Genomic DNA, 26,132 nt, shown 5'->3' with positions numbered 1-26,132 from the left:
TTTACCTTTTCACGCATTCACTTTGTGTGGTTGATATGACATGTGCATGAAAACAAGTGCAAGGATGTGGAGGCACGAGCGCGTGGGTCTTTGTGTCTGTGTGTGTTCTGCTCATCTGTGCTCTCCTGCTGCAGCTGCACTTACAAGGGAGTAGCGTAGCATCTGCAGGGAGCTGAAACCTGACGTAATGCAGCAAGAATCTCCTTCCCAGCAGAGCCAAGTTCCCACTTCAGCCAGAGAGATGATTTTGAAGCACTGCGTCCGTGCGTGTGTGTGTGTGTGTGTGTGTGTCTTTTTCAGTGCAAAGTGTGTATTGACTACAGCCAATACACATCATTGCTCCATGCGCATCAGGGGCTCGTTGCAGGGACTCTGTTCTCCTCATGCAGAGATCAGAATTGCTTTCAGCTGTTTTTAAGCTGTAAAGAGAGAGGGGGGGTTTCAGCATGTTCCTTAAGACATTCAGCATACTTTTCAATAATAATGATGCAGGCAGTTTAAATGGGACTGAGGTCGTTTTGTGTTGCCCCTCTAGACTTGCAGCAGATCTCTATTAGGCAGATGAAGCTTTCAAAAGGGAACAGTTGGTGAATTTGCAGAGGTGGATTTGAGAGCAGGGAAATCAGAGCTGTGCCAAAACAATGGCGGATTATTTCCTCGTATAGCTGTTAAACTGTAAAACATATCAGAATGCGCTCAGTTCAGCTGAATCAATTTAGTTACATGGACCTGTTTGGTTGCATTGTATAGCTTTGCTTTAGCGGTTGTCATAATGAACTAAAATAAGGCATTACTTCACTATGGCAGGTCGCTTGCCAATAATAAAGTTGCTTTTTTGCTGAGCAACAATAGGAAATCAATCTTTAAAACTTTGTCAAACTGAGGGGGAGAGACCATAAAAAACAACCTTGATTTTATATACACACTGTAGTAGATATGTTAAAAAAATAAAACAAAGGACATTCTTAAAACACAGTTCCAGTCAAAATTTTCATATAGAGCTTTGTCCAATTGGATAAGATGTGCTTTATTGATCCCATGGCAGGGAAATTCAATTGTCACAATGGATAGAATGAATAAAGACTATGTGCAACCTAGACATTAGAATACAAAATGAAAAAATAGAAGAAATACAAGACATGAGAAATGAAAAAAATGCCTTGTGCAGGATTATTGAATGTTTTTAGATTAGCGGGTGAACAGTGAACATGATGTAGTTTGTAAAAACAAAAAAAAAGGTAATGGGTAAAGTGTCCTGGAGATCATATAAATAACCAAATAAATCTTCTACTTTTCCATTGGTCTGGAAACCAAACTACTTTAAAAACATATCAGATAATGAATTGTACATATAAAGCTTTGTTTTTAGGCTCAGCTAATTAAACACATTTGTTTGGCTCTACACTGACAGTGTACTCCCCCTATTATAGGGAGAATTTTTTGGAGGTGGGGGGGACTCAAGATATTTCTCATCCAACTCAAGCATTGTTTTTATCCAAGCAAACAACTAAATCAGTTGATTCCTAATAATATACACGCACTCATAAATTTTGTCTGTTTAAATTCTACGTCTTAAAGCATTTAGAAAGTTTAGACAACATATTTCTTTGGCAATTAGGTTACAAGCTCACAGTTGACACAAGAACATTTAGGATAGGATATGGTGTCTTTTTGTAGATGGTTAGTACAATGTGAACAGTTTGAATGACATGGACCTTAAATACACCTAATTAAGCTATTAATCCATGCAGTGCTATCACTAAATTACTATGCCTGCCTTATCACTTTGGCACTCACCTGTCCTTATTTGGAACATTAAGTTTAAATTGGTGATAAATTTACTTTTAACCCTCATTCCCGAGACTTTGCTGTCTTAGTTATATGGGTAAAATCACATAGTAGGCTGGGTGCTCGCCAGTAAAGTCCACAGACTTTTACTGATTAATTAAAAGTGTTTTAAATGATCCAAACCTTATCTCCAAAGCAAAAGATCCCCAGCTGCAATGCATAGATATTTGTACAAATAGTTCCTGGGATTTTCCCGCCCCGCCATAGTGCACCTCATCGTAAACTGCCTAATTTATCTCCAACTCCCATCTATTTGTTGTGTATTCTTAAGCAGATACATGATATCACCAACTCTCTCCTGCATTGTCTCAGATTGGTGGCTTGTGAGCTACATGATGGTTCATGTGTCTATTTGATGAAAAAAGTGGCTGCTGTATTTTACATTACGTAAAATTACTACATTACTTCTATATAATGAGGCTTTGTATGTCAAGTCACCCCCTAATTGTCCAGCAGAAATAACATTATTTGCCTTAACCTCAGTGTTTAAATAGGGAAACAGCACAATTTATTGCTTGTTGTCAGTGGTTTGAACATGATGTATCACAAGTGCATCTAATAACTTGAATAATTTTGTTTGCCTGGAACATACCAACAAAAAGGCCAGTCCGTATGCTTTGGTTATTCTTCTTTTTCTCTATTTTATACCAACAAACTAAACATTTCTGCCTCCACCAAACTAAAACCAATGTAATTGGTGTTTGCACCATACAGATTCATGTTTATTTACAGGAAAAGTGGAAGAGGTGTGATGAGATAAGAAGAATTCGCTCTGTATTCCCTCTAATGTTTGATATGAATTGATGAAAGATTATCAAAGGCTTTTTATAAAAAGTTCAGCAAAAGTTCTGATTTGAAATGTTCTCATGCAGGTATATCATTCACGGAAGATGAGAAGGAGCAGCTGCGAAAATTCACCAACCGATCCTACTTGCTGGACAAGACGTCCCGTCATCAAGTGTGGCTCAGCCTGGTGGACATCCTACTGGCGTATACCTATGAAACGCGCTCAACGGAGGGAGAACACAGTGTGAGTTTTTATGTTTTATGTGTGAAGAGGCAAGTCCTCCCGAGTAGCACTTAGCCTTGGATGAAAAGCTCTCTATCCTCAAATCCTTTAGACCTCCTTCCATTTCATTCAGGGCCTTAAGAGATTACCAGCAGATCCAGTTGCTCAGTCCAGGCCTCTTTGTGTCATTCCTTTAAGGTGAATGCAGACAGGCAAGGTGAGCAAGGCTGATTTCATTGGACAAGACACTTATCGGGGTGTGAGAATAAATCCCAATAAGTACTCAAAAGTCTGCAGCAGAATGTTGAATTAAATTCCAGCTTTGAGAACACAAGCTATTCCTCTTGTATTTTCCAATTTCTTTCTGAAACTCCATTATATTGATAGATTCCAGGTCAAGACCAGTAATTGGTTTCACAATAAAATCTGAACTTAATCATAAATAGCACTCTGAATAGTTCCTCTCACTTTGTATAGAGGGGGTAGTAATATCCATTTTTTGCCTCTTACCTGCAGGTGGAGTCTCCATGGACTATTAGAAAACTCAGCGGGACATTGTGCTGGCTGGAGGTGAGACCCCTTTTTGCCCTAAAGGAAACAAGCATTCAGTGACAATCATATTATTGTCGAGACAATTCACAAATGCTGTCTGTAGCCAAAAAGACATTACCTAGGAACATCCTTGAGTTGCAATGATTTGCTGTCTCCCCTTAAACTGACAAAAGAAGCAGTGCCAGACAGAAAGCAAATGCAGCTTTGTTGTAGTGGGTATTCCTTACCATTTAAACTTCAACCCCGTACAAGTCTTTGTTTGCATCTTAAACATTACCGTTCTTTTATTGTGATGGTGATCCATTTGTAATGTAAAATAAATGTTTTACTGTTTATCTAACAGGCATAATTAGCTGCTATGATAGGGAAAAACTAACCAACTTTTAAGTCAATTTTTCACTTGCTATGAAATGCTGCCTTTAAACCCACTGAAACCCTGTTCCTGGGAAAATGATAGAGAACAAATTCAGAAATTAATCCAAAATCTGTTTTTAGACGTACAATTCACCTTGCTGAGATTTCACTTGTAAACTGCAACTACTGGATCACACCTGTTTTTTGTCCCCCATTTGTTATCGTAATGGTTTTAAATACAATCCACTGAGACTTAATAACTGCACAGAACTTTTTTTTCCCTGATCTGTCATTCAAAACCTTCCCATGATGACATTTCTGTATCAGTATTGTGCCGCAATTTTTATATTTGCTGTCAAGACATTTCCCACTTTCACAGAATAAAAATACTATTTATATTTTTTTCATCCTGAGGTAAAAATGTGTATCCTGTGAATATTACTATTTTCATTTGTCTTATTTTTTCCGTCAGTGGTTTGTTTAGTGGTATTTCATCATATAATTGCTTGTGAAGTTGGCAAAGTGTGCATGCCAGAAATAGATGGTAATTAACATTATGATCTTTGTGATATGGGCATTTTACAATAGCTTTGAAATGACAAATTACCCATCAACATCTTTCGCTCTTTAGCTACAGTATTTTATTGGCTCTGTATATCACACCCGAAGCTGCAGTATAACAGCAGGATTGTACCAACATTATTTTAAAATCGTTAAAATTGCTTTTTTTTCCCCTCGGTTTGCTGTATCAATATAACTGTTATAGTACCACACTTTGCGCATCTTGGCTTTACTGACAGCTTACTGATGTATGAAGTGGCTGCTGTTCATCCAAATTCAGTAGTTGCCAGTGATCTTGATTTTGATGTGGATTGAGCTGATTTTGAAGTGAGGAAACCCTCCCCCGAAGTGAATACCAGTCTGTGAATATACTTTCACACTTTGCTCTGCTCTTTGTAAATATGTTGGCAGTTGCATCAGTGTATTGAAGGCACATTAGAGATTTTATCTCCATCACTGAAAATGCATTGGAATTAATTGTCCAGGCTGAGTCTGCGACCCTGATGAGGGTCTCTAATTTGAACTGACACCATTTGGCAGTCTGTGTACTTGGCACCCAACCAGGGTGCTGTTCAACAGCACCAACAGGTGTTTCTAATTCAAACAGTGAATATGCAGCGTGTGTGTGGTCTGTCTGCTCACACACTGCCACCAGAACAATTTCTATATGGTTGTGAAATGCATTAGCATTTTGTCTCTGTCCAGGAGTGGTGTTTACTCTGTTTTGGTACACCAGAGGAAGGCCTAGAGTCTATAAGAATACTTTCCACCTTGAAATGCAAAACAACAGGAAATGGATTAATCACTCCTAGGGCTGATGATGGTCAAGTGGTTGAAAGGCTTCACTATTTTGACAGACAAATGGCAGTTGCTTTGTTTAGCCTTAGCTAATTTCACCTCTCTTTGGTAATTTCCCATTGTCAATTATCACCTAACCTTCGTGTTTGTTTGTGGTCAAGCATTCATCTGATGTGTTGTTGGTGTTTTTCATCCTTGCTTCTGACAACTTCATAAGTAATTGTTGATATGATAAAAGATCAGAAACACAACATTTTAACAATGTCCAATGGTAGTAGAATGATTTGCCTTATGTATTGGGTCACTTCTGGGTTAATATGCTGACAGCCAGCAGTGTCATTTCTTGCCATCTCCTGGGTTTTCCATTATTATAAAGGCTTTGAAATATAAACAAGTCATTGAAAAAGATTGCTAAGTCTTTTCATTTCCATGGGCGTCTTTAAGGCTTCTCTGAGACTAGATTCTCAAAGTACCAGGATTTTTTATTGGGACAGCCACTAAAAAAACCTGAACTGAAAATTGACTCTTTACTGTCAGACCTTTCGGATTTGAAGAGCAACCAAAATCAGTTCTAAGAACAGACGGATGATCACTTTTATGCCATCTGCTTTAAATTGGCATTAAAGGGAGATGTGATCATAGAGATTGGGTGATTGAAACAGCATCAAACACATCTTTTGATAGTTTACATTTAAGACATATGTTGCAGTTTTTGAATGTGATGTAGTTTTCCAGTCAGCTGTAGAGGTCAAAATCCAACTGAGGACACAAGGCCTTTTAAAGTTGTCTACAGAGACAGTGATTATGACATCCAAGCCAAAAATGTGAATAAATATATATACTTTCAGCTTGAAGCCTGATAATCATGGCTGATGCTTAAGAAGATTGGGCCTAAAAGGAATTTTGAACACTGACATTCACAGCTCCTCCATGCAGATTGACCATTTTTGCAGGAAAAATCGAAGCCATGATTCTTGAATCACCTCGTCCTCTAATCTTTCTAGTCCGCAACCAAGTGCGACAGTATAAATGTGCCAGTGATGAACAGGAAAATGTCTTTCACGCTTTTAATGAAGACCAAGTCTCCAGTCTCCCTACAAGAGAAGCTGCTCCAATCAACTTTAATGATATGTATTACTTCTCATCAACCATAGGAGAACCATATTAGACCTATAGATCATAATTTTCATTTGAAATTTCAACAACATTTGTACGTGAGACAATGTCAATAGTGAAAACATCCAATTTGTGTGTCGATTGTTTCGTATATCTATGTCCGTGTTGTAGCCTTTCATTTGTGTCAGTTTTCCTCAGCAAGTCCACCGTGTATACTTAAAACAGGGTTTTAAAACCCATCATTTCTCTCAATTTCAGATTTGGTAAAATATATCACTTTAATGTGATTCATGTAACTTTTCTTTAATTTTGGTTTTATGACCTTGCTTTAAAATTATAGCTGGTATACCATCAGAACGGTTTAAACTGCCTTGAAAATAGCTTGGCTAAAGCTTTGAAATGAATGGTGATTTTATTGAAGCTTTATCCTATCATCAGATGTGCTACAAAAAATGGTTCTTATGCAATACAGTAGCCTAATTGACAAATAAAATAATACTAAACATTTCATGCTGTGTCTGATGTTGAAAAACCAAATTAAACATGAATTTGAATTATTCAAACACACTATCACTTAAATATTTTCGCTTACTGCAGTACTCTCATTGGCATATAACCACAGCTCCCTTAGTTGTAAGCCTCTCAATACATAATGTATGCCTTACAAATTGATCAGCTTGATCAGCCACTTTGACTCAGTGAAAACATTTTTGTGAACAAATTTGAGGATTTGATGGTGCCTCTGCAAATGCTTTAAAATTAAGTATATATAGTATGTCAAACGCATTGGGATTTATTCATTTCCTTTGCCACATTATGCCTATGAAAATGGTATGTCTTGCTACACATATAAATGTTCCCACATGTGATTGCATCAGCATTGAGTGTGAACTGGCCACACTGCCTCATCAAGTCTCCCACAATGCACCTCAGTTTAAATTCTGTCGCACCTCGGAAGAGTCTGGTGTCTTTGACTTTGACCACAGTTTGAGAAGTAGTAGCTTTCCTGCTGTGGTGACAGGAGAGTAAAGAACGCTCTCCACTTGCCTGGATGATCTTTCACTGCTCGTCAGTCACTCAGCAGACCTGTCAGCTCTTATTGACAGGCCACCTTATTCAGTCCCTTGCTGTCTGTTTCGCTCCTCCTCTTCCATCCTGCATGCTGGAATACATTCCTATCTGTCGTTGACTGCCTGTCACGGTCTGTGTCAAAGCTGATACCAGCTTTGCTTCCTCACTCCACTCTCCTGCTGTGCAATCTCTTCATATGCACCCTCTGACTCTCCCTCGCCTTACTTACCACTTCCATTCTTCCTCCCCTGCCACCTCGTCGACCCCCATCCCCCTTCTCCCTCCATCTGCTGCATGTTTACATGTGTTGTCAACTGTGCTGGTGTGACTAAGTTCCCCCCACAGCAGCAGCAGACCTTATTTAAACTCCTACTAAACAAGCCTAGGGGAGTGTATGATCCCAGATGACACACACGTGCAGGCTTGCAACGAATCCTTAACAAGAAAAGCGTCAAGGCAAAAAAAAAAAAAAAAAAAAAAGGAATAAACTCTCCAGGCTCTATGTCCGCTAGTGCAGAGAAAATCTGGTAAGGGAGGCAGTGATTAAAGACAAGCAGCAATTAACAGGCCAGCACTGCAGAGGTGTTTAAGAGTTTCAAGCACCCATTTTGGCAGCTCTATAAATGAGTTGTTAGGAGTAATTAGTGCACCAGTGACTGCCGCGCACACCAATGGGAGCCAGTCAAGTTGAGGAAAATAAATGCTTTAGAGTTTTGTGGCCAAAATATCTGGCTGGCTTTTTCTGCTCTGTCAGACAGATCTTGACATTCCCCTCCATTGCTTTCTGAGTTTCGTGTCTCTGTCCTGCAGATGTACAACTCTTTGCAAGAGGTCCTGGTGTCATTTGGAAGGAGAGTTTTGTGCTACCCGCTCTACAGACACTTCTCCATGGTCTCTGCCGCTATTTGTGACACTGTCGTCATTCTACAATCAGGTGAGACAAGCCGTAAACACACCCACTCGTACGTTACCATATTGACCTTTCGCCTCACCAGAGGACACAGAGCATTTGCCAAGTTGACAGGACAGTGGTCTCTCTTGTACGTTTGTGTACGTGTGACAACTTTCTTGTCTTTTAAAGTAACCGAAGTATCGATTAACATCTTTTTTTCTGAGCCAATAATGATTGACAACTCGTATTAATCAATGAGCAATGTTTGAACTACCTCTTGTTGATCAGATTTCAAGAAAGTGCGATCCAATTCCCTCACTGTCTGCCTGTACGCATTGGAATACAGCTCAATACTGAGTGGATGCTGTTGAAAAGAACCACAAAGCCACAGTTGGAAGAACGAGGTTCACGAGTATACCACTGCGTGTTTGAAAGTCATATTCTGCCAGCAAGGCAGGAGAGCGGCTCAACTTGCACACCTCGGGGTAGGGGGAAGTGAAAGAAAGAAAATGTGGATTAGTTAACCAAAGTCTGTTGACTTTGAAATCTCAAAGCTTGATGTAATCTTAAAATCAAAAGCTCCTGTGGTCAGAGGAAACTCTGCTGTGTAAACACACTCAGGATGTGTGGGGGTTTAAGATTATTTAGTTTGTTACGATTTTAATGCTCGTAAGTGACGAGGTGTTAAAGGCTTTTTAAGCTCAAGATTACAATTTCCACACCTCATTTGGTTGAAGAAGCAATTTGCGCTTGAGAGGTAGCGAAACAGCAGTATGAAACACTGCAGCCTTCCCCCTTTCAATGCATTACTTACCCTGGCAAAGTTCCTTATTATCCCCGAAGTCTGGTAATTGCTGCACCATCTGACATCTTATTCATTATACCTTGGCTCAACTTTAGCCAAAGACAAAAGACCAATAATGAAATGTTGATGAGCGCCAGTGGTTGCCCCCCCTCTTTAATGGTTAAAATTATGCTATTATTTATACAGTATTGACTCAGACCTCATAGCCATTGTTAGTTTGAAGTGTCAAAGAAATAGTCATAATTGGGCCATTTTTTTAATGAACTGTAAAGCTACAGTGAATTGCCTTGGTGTGTTTCCGCTCAGCTTTACATTACACTCTAATTAATTTGTCAGGGAAAGATAAATGAAAATGCTTGCTCCATTTTTGAAGTACATCCTTTAAGTAGCTGCAAAAGCAAACAGTCGTCGGTATTAGGAAAACAGACCGATTAATGGCAGCCCACAGGTTTAGGACCTCAGAGGAATCCATGAGTAAATATTTGAACAACTCTGGCAATATGGTGAGTTTGCTCCAGGAGCGCCTACTCTTGCTTTGCAAGTGGGTTTAATTTAAGTTACTGAGCAGGTATATCCAAGCAGACTTGTCTGATTAACCTACAGGAAGGTGTTAAAAAAAAAAAAAAATCAATGTGATTATCTTATAAAATACATCATCTTTATATGTTTTCATTTGAAAAAACTATTGGTACAAATAGAAAAAAAGATAGTTTCAAATGCTACTACAAGAGTGAACTCATTTTCCGTATCACATTTGACACACTTGACTAATTAGCAATGTTTGAATTGATGTCTCTGAGTTTTTGGAACTTCAGGTGTTAAGATATACATTTTACAATGGACAGTTAGTCAATACTGAGGTCCGGCTTTGCACTCAGTGTCACCATATTCAACCACAACTATACCCTCTGAAATTGTATTGCCTCTGCTGTTGTTCTTGCCTTCCATTTTTTATACCCAAGGTAAATAAGTCAATGTTATTGGTCCATGGCTTTTGTACCTCCTGTGTAAACTATTATATTTATTAGCTTTTAAAGGAACTGCAATTTTATACTTTATAGATATAATCCATGTAGTCTCAGCTGACCTGGTTTCAGAGATTTCACTATATAAGAAACTGAATTCCACTATTTTCAATGGCAACTTTGTTGTTAAATCAACTGAATATGTTTTTTTTTATCCACTCCCGATTACGATTGTCGGTCTGCCTCAAGCAGGCCAAATCTTTGCTTTCACAAGACACATCACTAAGCACTAAACACTAAACATAAAAAGACACATGTAAAATAGATACATTTTAAGCATTAAAATTATCTTTAAATAAACACCAAATTTACTCCTCACAGTTCTTAAAGCCCTCTTTTACATTCATCATGCTCAAACAATATACAAGTAGTACTCAAGTATCATATCTTGTTCACCTTTCTGTTATACTTTTCTACATGGACAATTAAAGTAAGTTATGATTAAGAATGTAATGCACTTGGCAGAAAGAGTAATTGTGTCTTCTTTCCATTTAATCTAAGTGAAACAACTAATGTTCAAAAGTTGAATGTGTCATAATTTAAAAGCTACAGACCTTTGTTTTCATAGTTTCAGAATCAAATCAGAAAAAAAACAACTTGTTTTTAATTAGAGGGCACTACGAGTAGTAAAAATTGCATAAAAGTAAAATAAAATAAAAATAAGATTTAGAAAAATGGAAAAAGAATTGAATTGACTCTGACATTTGTAAATAAACTGTGCGTCTGTGTAAATGGCTGTACATTTGCACAAGTGCCTCTACATCTATAAATAACTGTACATCTGTGCAAAAGGCAGAAAAAAAAGGAACATTTTTGCAATGCTCTCTTCATTTATACAAAAAACATAACTCAAGCGGAACTACACTCAGGGGAAGGTAGGGGCGGCAAGCAGAGTTGAGAAGTTGTACAGCTTTGGGGATAAAAGGTTGCCCTCCTCCTGTGGGTTTTGGAACCTGGGCAGTGAGTCTGCGACCTTAGGGGAGACACTCAAATTAGGGTATAGGATGTGGGATGGATTCTGGAGGATTCTATTGGCTGGCCTTATGGTTTGTTGGTTGTGGAGGCAAACGAGAAATCTGAGTTAGCCGATGATTTTCGAGCAGTTGGCTATGTTTTTTTTTTTGTCTTTCATTTAAAAACAGTGGCTAGACCTACCATCACTACTTTGCCTCCTATCAAGTGTCCCCCTTCCATCACGGACTTCTGTACTATAGGAAAATGTTTCATAATTTTTGTTTCAGAAGTATATTAGCAGAGAGTAACCTTTCCTCCAAATATCTATAAACGACTGATGCCCTTTTCCTGTGAAAAGAAGTGGAACTTGGAAGCAAGTGTATTTCTGCCTTACATGATCCAAGTTCTGAAGCTGAAGGCACAGTTCCCTGCATGCAATCTCATGCTTAAATAAGAACCAAATGTTTGTTTTAAGGTTTTCTTCAGTGCGAGTTCAGAGTTTATTTTGATTGGCTTGGAATGTCTTGGACAATGCCAACCCACTTCTCTGAGGTGGAAAGGAGCATTCTCTCTTGCCCTCAGCAGATTGTTGGCAACATTATAAGGCTATTTATATGCATGATTGGAAGATGAAGTGCTGTGGGTTTGTCTTGTGTACATCAGGGAACAGAAAGTTGTCAGAATCACAAATGTAACTTCTGTGTGTGATGTATTTGTTGTGATGACATTTGTGGGTTGTCAAAGGGCAGGTGTCAGCCATCCACCATGTCATACAGTGACCTTTGTTGCAATGAACCTTCCCCATTGTGGATAGATATATAATGTATGTTAGTACAGGTCTTTATTTTATATATATATGAAATGAAAAAATACTGATGCTCTTACAATACCGAGAAACAATCAGTTCAACACAAACAGTGTGCGATGGTCACAGCTGCGATCCAAACACAAAGTGACTTAAATTCTGCACAAAAATGTGACACATGCTTTTGCATTGGCTTGCCAATTGGGTTTAAATTTTTAACCATGCACCAAGCCTCTGTTTAAAAGTGAGTATGTTTGCGTGCGTGCGTGTGCGCGTGGTTTAGAAAGGTTGTGGTTTTTTTTGGTCTCATGGGTTTAAAGTGCGAAGTGTGCATAGTACCTTTGTGTACTCCCAAAGAGATGGGATTCAAACATATTAGTTCTTTGTGTTAGTGCTTTATGTGTGCTGAGTTGGCCAGGCTTAAAAGAGGACCTCCTTAATCTTGGGGCCTCTTGAGTGAAAGGTGAAGAGTGCTGATTCGACTTGGTTCAGTCACATTTGCCTTGCAGAAGTCAACTTTGTTATGCTACACACCACACTTCAGGGCCACTTGTGCTGCAGGCCCTAACATCTGTCTTGGAATGATAGAGTGTAAAGGGCCTTTCTGAGCTCATTTTTCTAGGAAACAGAACAAATCACATTTGATACCAGGCTAAAGTCAAAGTGGACCTCAGTCTGCAAACCCTTAAAAAAATGTAAACTAAATAATGTAAAATGTCTGGATTGAAACATCAGCCAGGCTTTGTGCCACCCTCTATAGTCCTCTAGTGTCAGATAGAATAAAATTTCTATAAAACAATGTGTTTTTCACCTATTAATACACCAGTCTTTGTTTTGACATTCTGCTCAAACGCGTGTCCTGGGTTAGACATTGTGATCTGTAGTGACAGCAGGGAAAAGGTGTAGGAAAATATAGAGAGTGGGAGGAATACCTTGGAAAGGAGAGGAATGGGGATTAGCTGCAGTAGGCCAGAATATGTATGTGTGAATGAGAGAGGACCCAAGTGAAATGGTGAAGCTACAGGGAGAAGAGATAAAGAAAGTCGATTTAAGGTACCTGGGCCAAACAGTCCAGTGCAATGAAGTGTATGGAAAAGAAGTGAAGAAGTGTGTACAAGCAGTTTGGAACGGTCCGTGAAACATGTCAGATGTGACGTGTGATTTAAAAAAAAAAAGGATCAGCCAGAAAGAAAGGAAAGGCGTACAAAATGGTAGTAATGATGTTGTATGGTTTAGAGACCGTGGCATTGAGGTAAAGAAAATGTGAAAATGTTGGGTTTCTCTTTGGGAAAGACAGGATGGATATGATTGGGAATAAGTCCATTAGTGGGACAGCACAGGTTAGATGTTTTGGAGATAAATTCACACTTAGATAATTTGGACATATACAAAGTAGTGAATATCTGGGTAGAAGAATGCTAAGTTTGGACCTGAAGGGTGCAACCAAAAGGAGCGGCAGACAGTTCCTGGGTTTAGACACATTCAGTCTACATGTAATTCAGCATTTGTTTAACCCTAAATCTATTCAAGAAGCTAAGTAAACAGTTATTTTCAAATTCTTTGTTCTTTGTGATGCATTTACATGTCAGATTTTCAGGAATCGATCTAAAATAACTATTCGATTGCTCTGTGTCTTAGATAAAAGAACCCCAACAGAAATTCTGGTTCCTTATGACAGAATGACAAATCCATACTAGTGAACTGCTATTGGTGAGACTGCAGCTGAGTTAACTGAGTTGCTGTTATTTGCCAGTTACCCCGACATTTTTCTTGACGGAGGTAAAGGAAACGCAGAAGTAGTTAGACCTGATGCTTCTGACTGTGGCAGTCACACAGTGTTCAAGTGAGAGCTCAGCAAGAGTTGTGAGAAAGTGTACATTAAAACCAGACAATTTTGAAATGGATTTTAAAGTGCTAAGCAAAAGAGACAGCTGTGATCTGTGACCTCTGTTGGCTTTCACGTATGAAGGCCAGCACTGCTGGAAAGTCAATGTGGTTCATGAATATGCTGTAATCAATTATTGTGTGCAAAAATTTTAGAACCAGGCCTTGAGTTTGTCAAAAAGCCAGTAAAATGCCTTTACATGAGGTTTATTGTGATTCTCCATGACAACTGAATAGGTGGACTTGAATAGATGTCAAATGGAAAATCCTCAAAAACATTCTCTGCTATTTTTGATTGAGCAAGCTGAACACATGCAAGAAAGTCTCTGTGGAGCCGCCATCAAAGTGACAGATTGAATGCCAAAAATGGAATTGTCTTTTTTGGCCTCTATTTCTTTCATATGAACCAATTCTTAACCAGGAACTATTTTTCAACTGAATGGATTAAATTACTCTGCAGCTCACTGGGAATTTCTTCTGATCCTGTACCTTGGCTTTTATGTATGGAACAATAACTGCAAGCCTTTAAATGCATAATGTGTCTGCCAGCAGCTGGAGTGCATTGTCATCCTTAATACTGACTACGAATAACACTGTGTTTTCGTTTTCCTACCTCTGTGTGTTCCTGTGCCCAGGGAAAGCCTGTGTCCTCAAATGCCTGCTTGATATTCACAAAGTCTTCAGACAGAACGACCCAGCCTACATATTGAATGATCTGTACATCACAGACTACTGCATCTGGGTCCAAAGGGTCAAGTAAGTTCGCAGACTCACCAACTATCTAAAAACATCCACACAAACCTCTTAACTGAAAGAATTTCCTTCAGAGGTAAGGGGAGTGCCAGTTATGCCACGCATACATCTAAAGATTTTGAAAATGTTTCAGTCTTAGTTGAAAGATTTGTTTGAAAGACTCGTGGAAACCTGCAACTAGATTCTTTCAGCATTTTTTTCCCCACCATGCAATGTTTTCACTGGGTATTTACAGAGCCTCTGCTATTTCAGCACATCACTTTTCCTACTCCTCTCGGTCGTGTTACATTTGAGAGTTGACAGTGTACAAGCAGTGTACACACCGCAAAGAAATGCCATCTATGTCCCCAATACCGCTGGGGCGATTGTTTATGTACCAGGTTCCCTTTTTCCGGTTTTGTTGGAGCCCAACTATTCGTTGTCAATAAATACTGAAAGACTTGCGATAATATCAAACATGTTTGATATTGTCGTAAGCCCCAAGACTAGAAGAAGACTCATCTACGAGTGCTCTAAGACTGTAAGATAACCTCCAGCAAGACTCTAAAGATTTGCCTCTGACTTTCAGTTTTAAGTCTGTGACATAGAAATCGTAAGGTCCGAGCCCAGCATCAGCTGCTGTGAGTGGCCAGTTTTAGACAAGTTACTTGTTATAGCAGAGCCAGTTGAAGTCCAGCAGAAAGATGCAATTTCTGATGTCCCCGTTCTGTGTCCAAAGTACCCTCAGTGACTCTTAATGAGAGCTAACTGCACTCAGATGATATTCAGTTTGAAACTTGACATGCGTGCATTTCCTGAGGGCTCTAATGTCTTTGGATGGTGTAACCTTCCGCCAGCAATGCAAACCAAAAAATGCTAGATTGGGATTTGATATAGATCTTTTTTTCGTCTTCTAATACATATTTCACAATTGCGTACATATTTCAAATGTGAGCCTGCGAGCACATTACTCAGTAATGAGCTCTGTTTTACTCTTGGCCATGGTTCAGCCAAGTGGTGTGCTCGTCTGGAAAAAGCCCAGTTGAAAAATATGTGCATGATGTTGTAGGCTCAGAGCCCAGATGCAGACACGATAAAAAGTCTGCAGGGATTCCGAGCTTTTTTTTCCCCCCTGTTCCTCCATCCTTCCTCAATTTCTACATTTTCTAAGCGCAATTGTTGAATTCTGCTTTTTAAAACATATGGATCTTAATGAATGGTAGAAGTAAAGCTCAGTTCAAGTTCTTGGGATGTCTTCTTGTCAAGAAGGGAAGGCCAGGGATCTGACATTACAGAACTTTTAAAGGGAGCAGTGTCTTAATCTGTCTGTTCTGAGCTGAGAGGTACTGGAGCTGTACTTCACCTCCTCTGCTCCTCCTGTGCTCTGCACCTCCACTGGAAGGTGGTACAAAAAATCACCTTGCCTGATCTTACTACACACAGCACTGATCATTGACTAGATTAGATTAGTGCACGCTCTCTCAGCTCTGACCCATGATTCAATTATCATTTTATGCCTTCCGCCCATCCCAGCCCCCACCTAGTATGTACAGCATGTATAGAGATAAGACTTTTGTTTTTATTTAATTAAATTTTATTTTCTAAATGTCTGTCAATTTGTAGAAATAACCGAAGGATATTATTTTCATATATATTAGGATTGAATTGAATATCAAAATTTGCTCATTTACCTACAGTAGCCTTTAAATCACTGCTGGGGAGTAGGGATACTGTGTATGCGAGTGAAACAGGGCGCTGGCTCTTTGACTTTAAATACAGTGCTTGCTTTATGAAATGACAATCTGTGCAAAAGCAATCTGTAATGGACTCAGATCAACCCTTACACATGTGTGCCATCACCTTTGAACCCTTTTTTTATACACATCATTAAAACAGCCTCCTGTGACAAAGCTAAGAGAATCAGGCCAGTTCTTTTAGCGTCTGAGCTGCTTGCACAGGCAAACCTCCATTATGTATGCAGTTTGTTGTTGCAGTGCTTTTGTGCTGTCTGACAGGTTTGATGATCGATTGTATAGGCATTGTTTTCATCAGCATGTGAGATATTCCCCTGTGCGGGATTTGTCATCCTCCACTAAGTAAGTAGTCTGTGCAAGCCAAGTGGTAAAATGAGACATAATCTATACCGCGGGTGCGATCCCTGTGTTGTGTCGGTCCTTGGAGCTGATGAGGGTGACATGATCAGTTGATGATGATGGACAGAGCCGTTAATAGATATTTGCTCACTCGGGGTTGATTTATTTAATTGCTCCTTTATCCCATGTGCATTTCTACCGCTAAAGTTCCTCTGACTGCTGAGACATTGGTCTCAAATTTACAGCCTTGTAAAGACTTCACAATGATTTAAGCCAAAGGGCAGCCGCTCCCCTTTACACTCACACACTTATAGGTTCTGAGCAAACCGTCAACCATCTGCTATGAAGTCATGAAGTCCACCGCATCCACCTACAATTGCAGAATTTAGCAAAACCTTCCCGAGTGGAAACTTAGCCCTTATACACCCTTCTAATTCTTGCCATCTACAAATTGTCAGCACTGGGTGCTCTTCCAAATGGAGCAGCAGGGCCTCCAATCTATTAATTTCAGTGTACGCTTTTGTAGGTCCTCAGTTGCCAAAGCCCCTGCAGAGCTTCTGGACGGCAAAGAACCAAGTTGTTTTTCGTGTTTTTTTTCTCCCTTTGTCTTTTCCTCCCCTTAATCAAAATTTTTGGAAGGAGGCCAATATAGATTTACAACAGTCAGCACAGACATAGCCTATAAGCCTACTTTGTGTTACAGTCCCTAAGTTAAATCAGAAGGTCTGCGACTTCCTTTACAATATTTATTCAGTCACATCCACCCCCCCCCCATCCCCCACCCCCCCAAACTTATGAATTCGGTTATTAGTTTAGAGCACAAAAAAATGCATGCTGGTGCACAAGTGACATACACCAGGGTTCATCTGAGATGCTGGAAATGAGATTGATGTTTCCAGATCAAGTCATTTTTCGATACAGTCTGTCTTTCTCATTGTTTTGTGGAGTAAATATCTGACTCTTTAGCAAGATGTCAAGGGAAAAATGTCTTGCTGTTAAGGGTTAAATTTTTGCAAAGAATGGCGTAAACTGGAGAACTGATGATGCCTTACAACATGCCTCCTGAATGATGAGCCTGAAATAATTGTGAATTGCATGCATGATAGAAACATCCGAACAGAACAACGTATGTTTTGTTTTCATTTAAATGAGAAACTGCAGAAAAAAATTAATGTGTATGGCTCTGGAGCAGCGTCTGGAGCCGATAGCTGTACAAAAGGAATCTGCCCAAAACTAAAATTCAAATCTTTTTTTATTTTTTGCTCACTTTATTTTTCCTCACTCCTATTCTTATTCACAATTTTTGCATTACAATTACCAGTGGAGAGAATAGTCAGGAGCTAATGCAGCAGCTCCCATGCAGGGAAAAGCATCTGGAGCTCTAACTAACGTTGTTTGGCAGCAGGGTCAAACAGTCGGTCAGCATGTCATTTTCAATGTATTTGTGTATTGTTTCAGGATCAGCCTATAATCATTCATCATCATCATCATCATGATCATGAACTATACTTGATGTAGGTCAAATATGTACTCGAGACTGGGAAGGGAACTGACTGAAAGACATTCATGACTGTGAGTAGGAGAGGATTGGTACGGGACTAATATCCTGATGGTGATACATATTGAGATAAGAGCATTTCAATTAATCTTGAACCAAATGGTCATCTTCAAATTTATGTTTTTTACTGTTTGAATTTTATGTCAAATAATTCAAGTTGCTTCTTTAATCACCATAATTTGTAATTTTTCACTTGTTTTTATAACCATCGACTCCTGGACGTGGAGGCTGGTCATAACACTGCATTACTGTCTAGGTATCTAGCTGAAGTTAATGGTTGTTGCACTGTGGACTTGGCGCGGTGACACAAACTGGGTGAAGGATAATTTATCCTATATGGACATCAAGACGGAGTGCAGATGTTTAATGCAGTTTTATGTCTTACCCATGTTTTTATGTTTTCTCCTTCTCCCCTCTGTTCTTCTAACCTAAGCTGCTCATTGTGCCTGGATTTTGGGGTTTGTTAGAAGCACTCCTGTACACCGATTGTCAAAGTCATGGCTCCCTTCTCTGACATTTTCCTGCTTAGCTGGTTGAAAAGGGGTTGTGGGGATTTAGAGAACTCTTTTTTTTTTCCAAAATTGGTTTTCCCATGACACACCTGCAAAATTTGAAAATATTGATATTCCATCCAAGTTCTGCTCATGCTGATTTGTGACCTTCTGCCAAATGTATTAATCATTTTACAGCTGATGCTGTTTGTTCAACATGATTAACCCATGTATTTCACATATACATTTTTATGTTCAACATGAACTTTAAGCATGTGGTGAAACGTGCTGAACTCTACTGCAGTTTTTTTTTTCCACAAGCAATGTCTCATGTTGCCTGGATATCTTTGGTTGAGATTTTCACGGATAGATCCAGATATTAAGCCTGATGAAGATCTGGAATGCATCAGAGAAGCATCATCTTTCAATAGTTCCCACATTTGTTTCTTTAGCTACATTCTGCTTTTTGGTGTAACCTTGTTACTTGTAACACACATTACGAGACTGAATCTAAATGTTTGCCAAACCAAACCCGGAAGGTGGTTCCGCAGGTGAGGAACCTAATGAAGAAAGCTCTAAAACAGGGACATATGACATTGAATCTATATTATCTCAAGCATTTGCTCCTACATTTGCATTTTGTTTTTGTTTAATGGAATAATTTCTGAATTTATCTAACACTTTTTCCTTGGAAAAAAAATGACTTGGTGTTTGACATCTTTTCTTCCACCAAGCTGCTTTGATTTGAGAAAGTAGACAAAGATAAGTTGTACAGGAGGGAAGGATAAGATTGAATGCTGTTAATTGACATGAGCAAGATTTCGCCTGTTAGAGGCACCAGATGTTGGTTTCTATTCATTTTAATAAACTGCTCAGTGCTGAGCTTTTCCCTGATGTCTACTTTCGGTGACTCTGGGGATCACCAGTAAGTCAAAACCCTGGGAGCACAGCATGGGGTATTAGGGTCGTATGAGCGTCTTCTGATGTAGTACTTCTTCAACATCGAGATGTAGAGTAATGGTCAAGACACTTCTAATCAACATTGTCCAATGGGCAGCCCTGTTTCCTTTTTATCATTTCTCAGGTGCTTTTACTAGAAAGTTGACCGCATTCTTATATGTTTTTCTGCTAGATTGACACTTCCAGTCTAATAGAACATTAGGGATTCTGTCACAGTCAAGCCTGTCACCTTCTTCCTGCCCCTCCTCAGACACCCAGCTGACATGACACCCATATGTCTATTTGGAAGGATGAATTTGAAAGGGCCTAGAAGCGCTAGGGAGCTTCAAATAAACTGTCAAATGCCTGTCCAAAGCGCTTTGATACATGTAATGGGGTTACTTTATCTCGTGTTTACCGCAGCACTATAGGAGATTCTCGCAGCCCAGCTGGGAAGAACAAAGATACAGGGTCTCCCCGCTTACAAGGATAAGTAGTACAGATTTCCTCTCTGCATGAGACCACTCCAGCTTTTGTCTTGTGTACACAGGCTCATCTTGAACACAGACTTACCGTAATTTCCGAACGATAAGCCGCAACTTTTTTCACTCAAACAACGATGCGGCTAATATATGGATTTTTTTTTTTTTTTGGGGGGGGGTAATGAGCTTCACACCACTAAAACATTTATCCTCGTCACATCGGACCGATGAAATGACCGGGAAATTCCGAGTCCGTTCAACTCCAACACAGAAGCAGACGACTTTGACGGTTTTAGTGCGCAGGAGGAAGCCCAAGATAGCGATCATCTCGCCAGTGCGGCTTATATTGAGGTGCGCTAAATGGTCGGGAAATAACGGTACATGGTTGCATACTTTCCCTGTTCCCCTTACAGTCAATATATTCATCAAACTGTCCGATTATGCAGTATATGTTTTCAATAGAGGTGAATGGAGGCTTACGAAATTTCAACTTTAAAAAATGTATTTTTTTAAGAGATTACTTATGGTATTATTGATCGGATGCAATATTGAATGGTTGCCATGTTAGGGAAACTTATCCCATACAATGGTCGTGACGTGCTCATGAATAATTTTTGGGCCTGTAGTTCACCCTGTATATGCATATAGGACTAATAGACTTGTCTCAAATGATCTCACCCACATCATAAAAATAGCCCTCTCCTTTAACCATAAGAGTTTATATCAACTAATAGCAGAAGTTATCGATATGAAGTCGCTTTTTTTTTGTTTGTTTGTGTTTTCATTCATTGTGCACCGCTTATCCTGCACGTAGGGTCGCAGGGATGGTTGAGCTGCCATTCAGTTAGACGCCAGTCTATCGTAGGGACACATTTCAAGGAAAAACAGCCAATCACTCTCTCCTACACAGCTCTGGGCAATTCTTCCAATTCACGTTGTGCATGATTTTGGACTGTGGGAGGAAACCTGCGCGGACACTGGGAGAACATGCAAACTCCACGGCCTCCAAAAAGGGGGGCCTTTTCTAGAAGAGCCCCCCTGTGGGAATCGAATCGGGTTTCTTCTTGCTGTGAGGCGGGAGTGCCAACTACTGTGCCACATAACTCCGAAATACTGGCCAAATTTATTAATCACTTAGGGCTTGATTGACACTCCCCAAAACCCACAAAAGCAGATACAAACATGTTTTCTATCTCTGGTTCAGCACCAGTTCGGACTTATTGATACTAGTTTAGTTAAAGTTTTGTTAAAACCTCAATATTCCCCCATTGATAAATTTATTTTGGTGATCTCTAAATGTTTCATCTCGTTGCAATAGCAAGTTTATGCTTTCACTTCACATTGAAATATGTCAATCTGTAGCAGAAGGGCTGGAAATAAATGTTTGTAACTCTCATGGTGCTTGAATGAGAATAATTCCACCTCTGTGCAAATCCGTGGGGCATCTGAAAAAATAACGTTTTGTCATTTTACATCACATTTTTGTCATTAAGACAATCAGTGGTTACAGACTCCTTAAATGACTACCAGCCTTGCATTTCAGTACAATCAGGGGATTGTAGAATATTTTGAACTTACAAAAAGCCAGATGGCCAAGGATAGACAAATCGGCATATAAATCCGTATTAAATAATCTTTTGATAAGACGTCCACAGAAAGGTCTATACGCACACACTCTGTGTCAAATGTTTTAAAACTTAATATGTACCCACAGCTTTCTAGAAAATGTGCCGCAAGATCAGGTGAGTCTTTCGTCAATGGCTACATTGTTAAAAATTATATACATATTTGTCCTGACCACATCCTCAACCCTTTTTAGAGTGCTTGGAGTGCAAGCCGTTCTCTCAGCAGCTAGATTTTCCAGCATGTTTTCTACATAATTGCTGTTAGTTCGTTCGGTTTGACCTACATTCCGTTATACTCAGTAAAGGTGTGGTGTCATGCAAATGCAGTTCATTTGTTGTAATCCAAATGGGACGTTGTGTTTTCGTAGTGAAATTTGTGTTTGTAAGATTGATTTTGCTTTGCTTTAGAGTTTAATTATTCATTCTGTGGAAGAAGGGGTCCCAGTCTTGGAATGTTTTGAAGGATCCACAGTATTGGAACAGTCCTTCATTGCGGCTGGATGATGAAGCTTCTTTGAATTGCTGTTGACTGACAACCCTGCATTGGCAACTAGAAACTATGGGGGTTCCCTCAGCAGTGATTAGCAAAACAATGTGGGCAATGTGTGCAATATTCCAAATGTAGAGCTCTGTGTACGTGTGACTAGGTGATATATTTTGTGTACCCCTTTTTGCACGTGTTAGCTCTTTTCTTACATGGCTCTGTTAGATCATGAAACCGGGCTTGCTGAATAAATACATCTGTTTTTCTCATTTCTGCGATTGAAGTGGCATCCAGTGCTCTAGACTGTTCCAGCGTTCAGTCACACTGACAGATCACATCTCCCAGCGTTGCCCCCCCCCTCCCCCCCAGCAAGTAAATGATGCATTTGTGAGTTATACAGAGGAAATCTGGTGTTCATATTACAAAGATTTATACATTTAAAGACTAGCTTTAGCGGAGATGTTTTGAAGAGGACAGGCGTACTGAAGAGGTTCCTCTTTCAATGAACACAAGCCTGATGAAAGAAAAATGTAAAATTGTAACTTAACTCAGCCCCTTCACAGACACAGACGCCACACTTACACCCACACACTCTCTCTCTTCCCATTTTCATTTAAGGACTTTGGCAGATGGAGGCATCTTTGTCTTGGCAAAACTTTTCCAACATAGGGAAAAAAAAAACACCCCTACACAGTTTAATGAAGGCAAGCCACAACAGCATTGTAGTAATGACTGGATTCTGTACAATGTGATTCCTCCCCCTCCTGGACAGAGCCTTTGTATTCACCACTGGGCGAGCTTCTTCCACCATGGCGCAAGGGAGGGGAGAGAAAACAAGCACGCCTCCCCAATGCTAACTTAATAATGACTTCCCACGGGGGGGAAGAGAATACAGGGTCGTTTGAAGTGGCTGTGCTGCAGGAGCCTCTTCTGCCCCGGCCTCACTACAGGAAACACTAAACAGGCTCCATGCAGCCTGCACACACTCGCCATCAGTCAAGGATACGTCAATGCCCAGATATCATTCGAGTCATTGTTTTAAAAGCGGGCACTTTGTCATCGCTAGAGAGCTGTGAAAGACTTGAGGATCAACAATTAACTGGAATAAATTATCTAAACGTAGCTGTTCACACAAGTCACCATTTCACCTCTCTGTATTGATCTGACTCAGAATGAAGCCAGAGCTTTGCTTATATGAAACTAGGCGTGTTTGTTTTGTTTTTCGCTGAATGTTTTTCCGCTATTTTCTCTCTCTTTCGCTCTCGATAGATAGATTGATGGATGTGGGAAGCCTGCTTGTGTAACAGCATGATTAAGAAAACTTTTACTTTTAATCTTGACAACAGTACATCGCCTAGTATTTGGCACGTCCAACCCAGTTGATGTAAATGGCTGCCTTTGTCGATCTGCGATAGATTTACAACCATGGAATTTGAGCCTTGCCAACTATCGGTTGGATTTCTGAAACTTTTACTCCAGTGACAGATAATTAGATATACATTTGATGCAATGCTTTTAAATCTAAATTTCAAATCATCTAATACCATGCTCCCACCAGCCCACCCTAGAATGTGGTGTTGTTCTCCTCTCTGGACAGCTTTATGTCCTTCGGGGAAACTTTCTGAAACAATCATTCTTTTCATTGCAAATGTTCAAATATGGTGGATTTTCTTATAGTTTTTATGATTCTACCATAGGCAAATGAATTGTGGTTATCTGTGTTTCATCTTTGTTATGCCCCCTCCCTATGTATTTTGAACCATCCAACACTGCCTCCATCAGAAATACATAAACAGGTCACATACTGAGTTAAAACATGAGCCACTTCTGAAACATGTTGTGATGCTGCTGGTGCAATACCAAAACCATCTGGAGCAGCTTCTATCAGCTCCAGCTGCCGCTCCGGAGCCATGTGACTCTGGGTCCTCCTTCACTTTGCAGTGACCTTGAGAGTGGATTCATGTGTTGCTTGAGCTTGATTATCTTATCAATGACACTAGAGGAGGTGTGGTGTTGAGGCCAAGGATTCCTCATACCTTTGCTGCCAAAGCTTACCGTGCGCCTTGATTTTTTTTTTTTCCCCATCCTTAGATTTTGGCAGAACTGATATGGTTGAAATTAAGAGCCTTCATATTTTTTTTTTTTTGTAGCTCTGCTGTCATTCCACATTACATGCTACTGCCCACAAGCTAGTTTTCAACAAAAATGAGGGCTTATCTACAACCTCAGCTGAGTCATGGTGCTGTCCTTTCATTAGGGCACGTCTTGGTTTGCTTTGTTTATTGTGGTTGCCAGTCACCCCGGGTGGGGATGCGTTTCAGGTATCTGGCAACGGACCATTTCCTGGTTTGCCACCTGCTTACTGTTTTTATTTGCTTCAAGCCTGGCACTCCATTGAAGAGGTGTTACCCTAAACAGTTTTAACAATTTACAGTTGCATTGTAAGTTTAAAGCAGGGAGTAACAGAGGTGACTAGGTTTATGTGAAACAATGTATAGGCATATTGCTGAAGTTTTAATTGGTATAATGACTTTTGGTTATTGATTAAGGTTCTATGAGTTTGAGCTGTGCATTTAGAACTGGCTGGTGGTGGGTTTACGCATAAAAACACATGCATTTGGATTGCAAACGAATTCTGTCACCTTGTCATCAGACACTGATTAGCAGACGATGGCCCGCTGATAAGCTTGCAATACACGTGCTTTATACATGAGAGCAAAAACGTATTCAAGTAATGATCTGCAATTATTTTTGGATTATGTAATCACTTTTTTTCACAATATTTTACATTAGCATAAATAATTCCCTGTTGGATACAGGAGGTTTAAAGAAGTGTAACAGGAGTCAGAACTGGAGTTGTCGCTCAAGCAACTGTTGCCGCAAGAGCAGGTTAGTTAAGCTTGTAATGATTCAGGTTTAGTGCTGTGTTTATTAAACAAATGAGCATGTTACCAAGTGAGAAGGTGACTATGGACTTTTCCTTTTTGAGGGACATTTTGACCCTTAAGAAAGTCATTAAGATGACTTAAATTGATGGGTTGTTTTATTATGATATGCATGAATTCCATATATATTTCTATTAGCGTAGGAACAGCATCACCCTCAGACTGCTTTCTGCTGGCAAGCATCCAGAGGGTCCCACGCTAAAATCAACTTTGACTGCAGCTGCCTCACTCGCCAGGTTTTCCGCAAAAGGGTACCAGCTCAGCTCCTCTTTCAATCTTTGTTTCACCCATCGGGTAAAAGTGTTGGAGCGTAACCAGATTTTATATATTTTTTTTTTGTATCATCTCAGTCAGGTTTTTCCCCAGGAGCTGTGGAATCGGCAGGGATGAAAGAATGATCACACGGTTTGTCAGTACAACTTTGACACGCATCCCAATGCGTCTGTAACAGGAGGCTGGATCGGAACAATGACATTACACCGGTTCTGTGGCACATTTCTGTGACAACCAGCGATGGGGAATTTTGAGGACCTGGTACCTTGTGGAAAAATAATACACTTTCCAAAGGTCCATGTGAAAGGAGAGTCTCTCCAGCGACCCCCACCTTTTTCCTTTTTTGTCCTGTATTCCAAGTGTGTGTCCACATTATCCAACACATCCATAAGATCTCTTTACACAGTCCTTCCTGTGGTGTAAATGAATATTCAGCCCCTGCGTGTTCCTTCTGCAAACACTTTTCTCCCCAGAAAAAAGACTTCATTAGGACTGCGCAGTAATGAGGAGCCATCTCAGGGCTCAGCAGTGGGTTAATTGGGCCAGAGGGGGCAACAAGAACAGAGTGTGAAAATGTGAACAACAGCGGAGGACAAACCCCCAGTGCACACACACACACACACCGACACGGCACACACACTTTATCCCGCCCTGAATGGACAGAGTCTGAATTGCAGTGACCCAGGGAGGTCAGCTCGTAATCACCATGGCAATGGGGGCGGCACACATGCCCCTACTGCAGCAGTGGGGGGGGGGGGGGTTCTTCCAGCATGGTAGGCATTCCCAGCATGAATATGTGCAGGCGGGGGCCTCCGAACAATCTGATGGCGTTACAC

The 26,132-nt window shown here is 40.0% G+C and overlaps 1 protein-coding gene across 1 annotated transcript in view; it reads left to right on the top strand.

Annotated features, from left to right (window-relative positions):
• Positions 1-26,132, top strand: part of shq1 (SHQ1, H/ACA ribonucleoprotein assembly factor) — a 41,643-nt gene that overhangs the window by 13,539 nt on the left and 1,972 nt on the right. The window contains exons 8-11 of the mRNA XM_086168401.1: positions 2,721-2,878; positions 3,374-3,427; positions 8,120-8,243; positions 14,310-14,430. Coding sequence (XP_086024527.1) covers positions 2,721-2,878; positions 3,374-3,427; positions 8,120-8,243; positions 14,310-14,430 — 457 coding nt within the window. The remainder of the gene's footprint in view (positions 1-2,720; positions 2,879-3,373; positions 3,428-8,119; positions 8,244-14,309; positions 14,431-26,132) is intronic.

Source organism: Fistularia commersonii, chromosome 21, assembly GCF_037954325.1.
Source record: "Fistularia commersonii isolate RoL2024-O1a breed Wild chromosome 21, RoL_Fcom_v1.0, whole genome shotgun sequence".
Classification (NCBI taxonomy): domain Eukaryota; kingdom Metazoa; phylum Chordata; class Actinopteri; order Syngnathiformes; family Fistulariidae; genus Fistularia; species Fistularia commersonii.
This window is presented reverse-complemented; position numbering and strand designations above follow the sequence as displayed.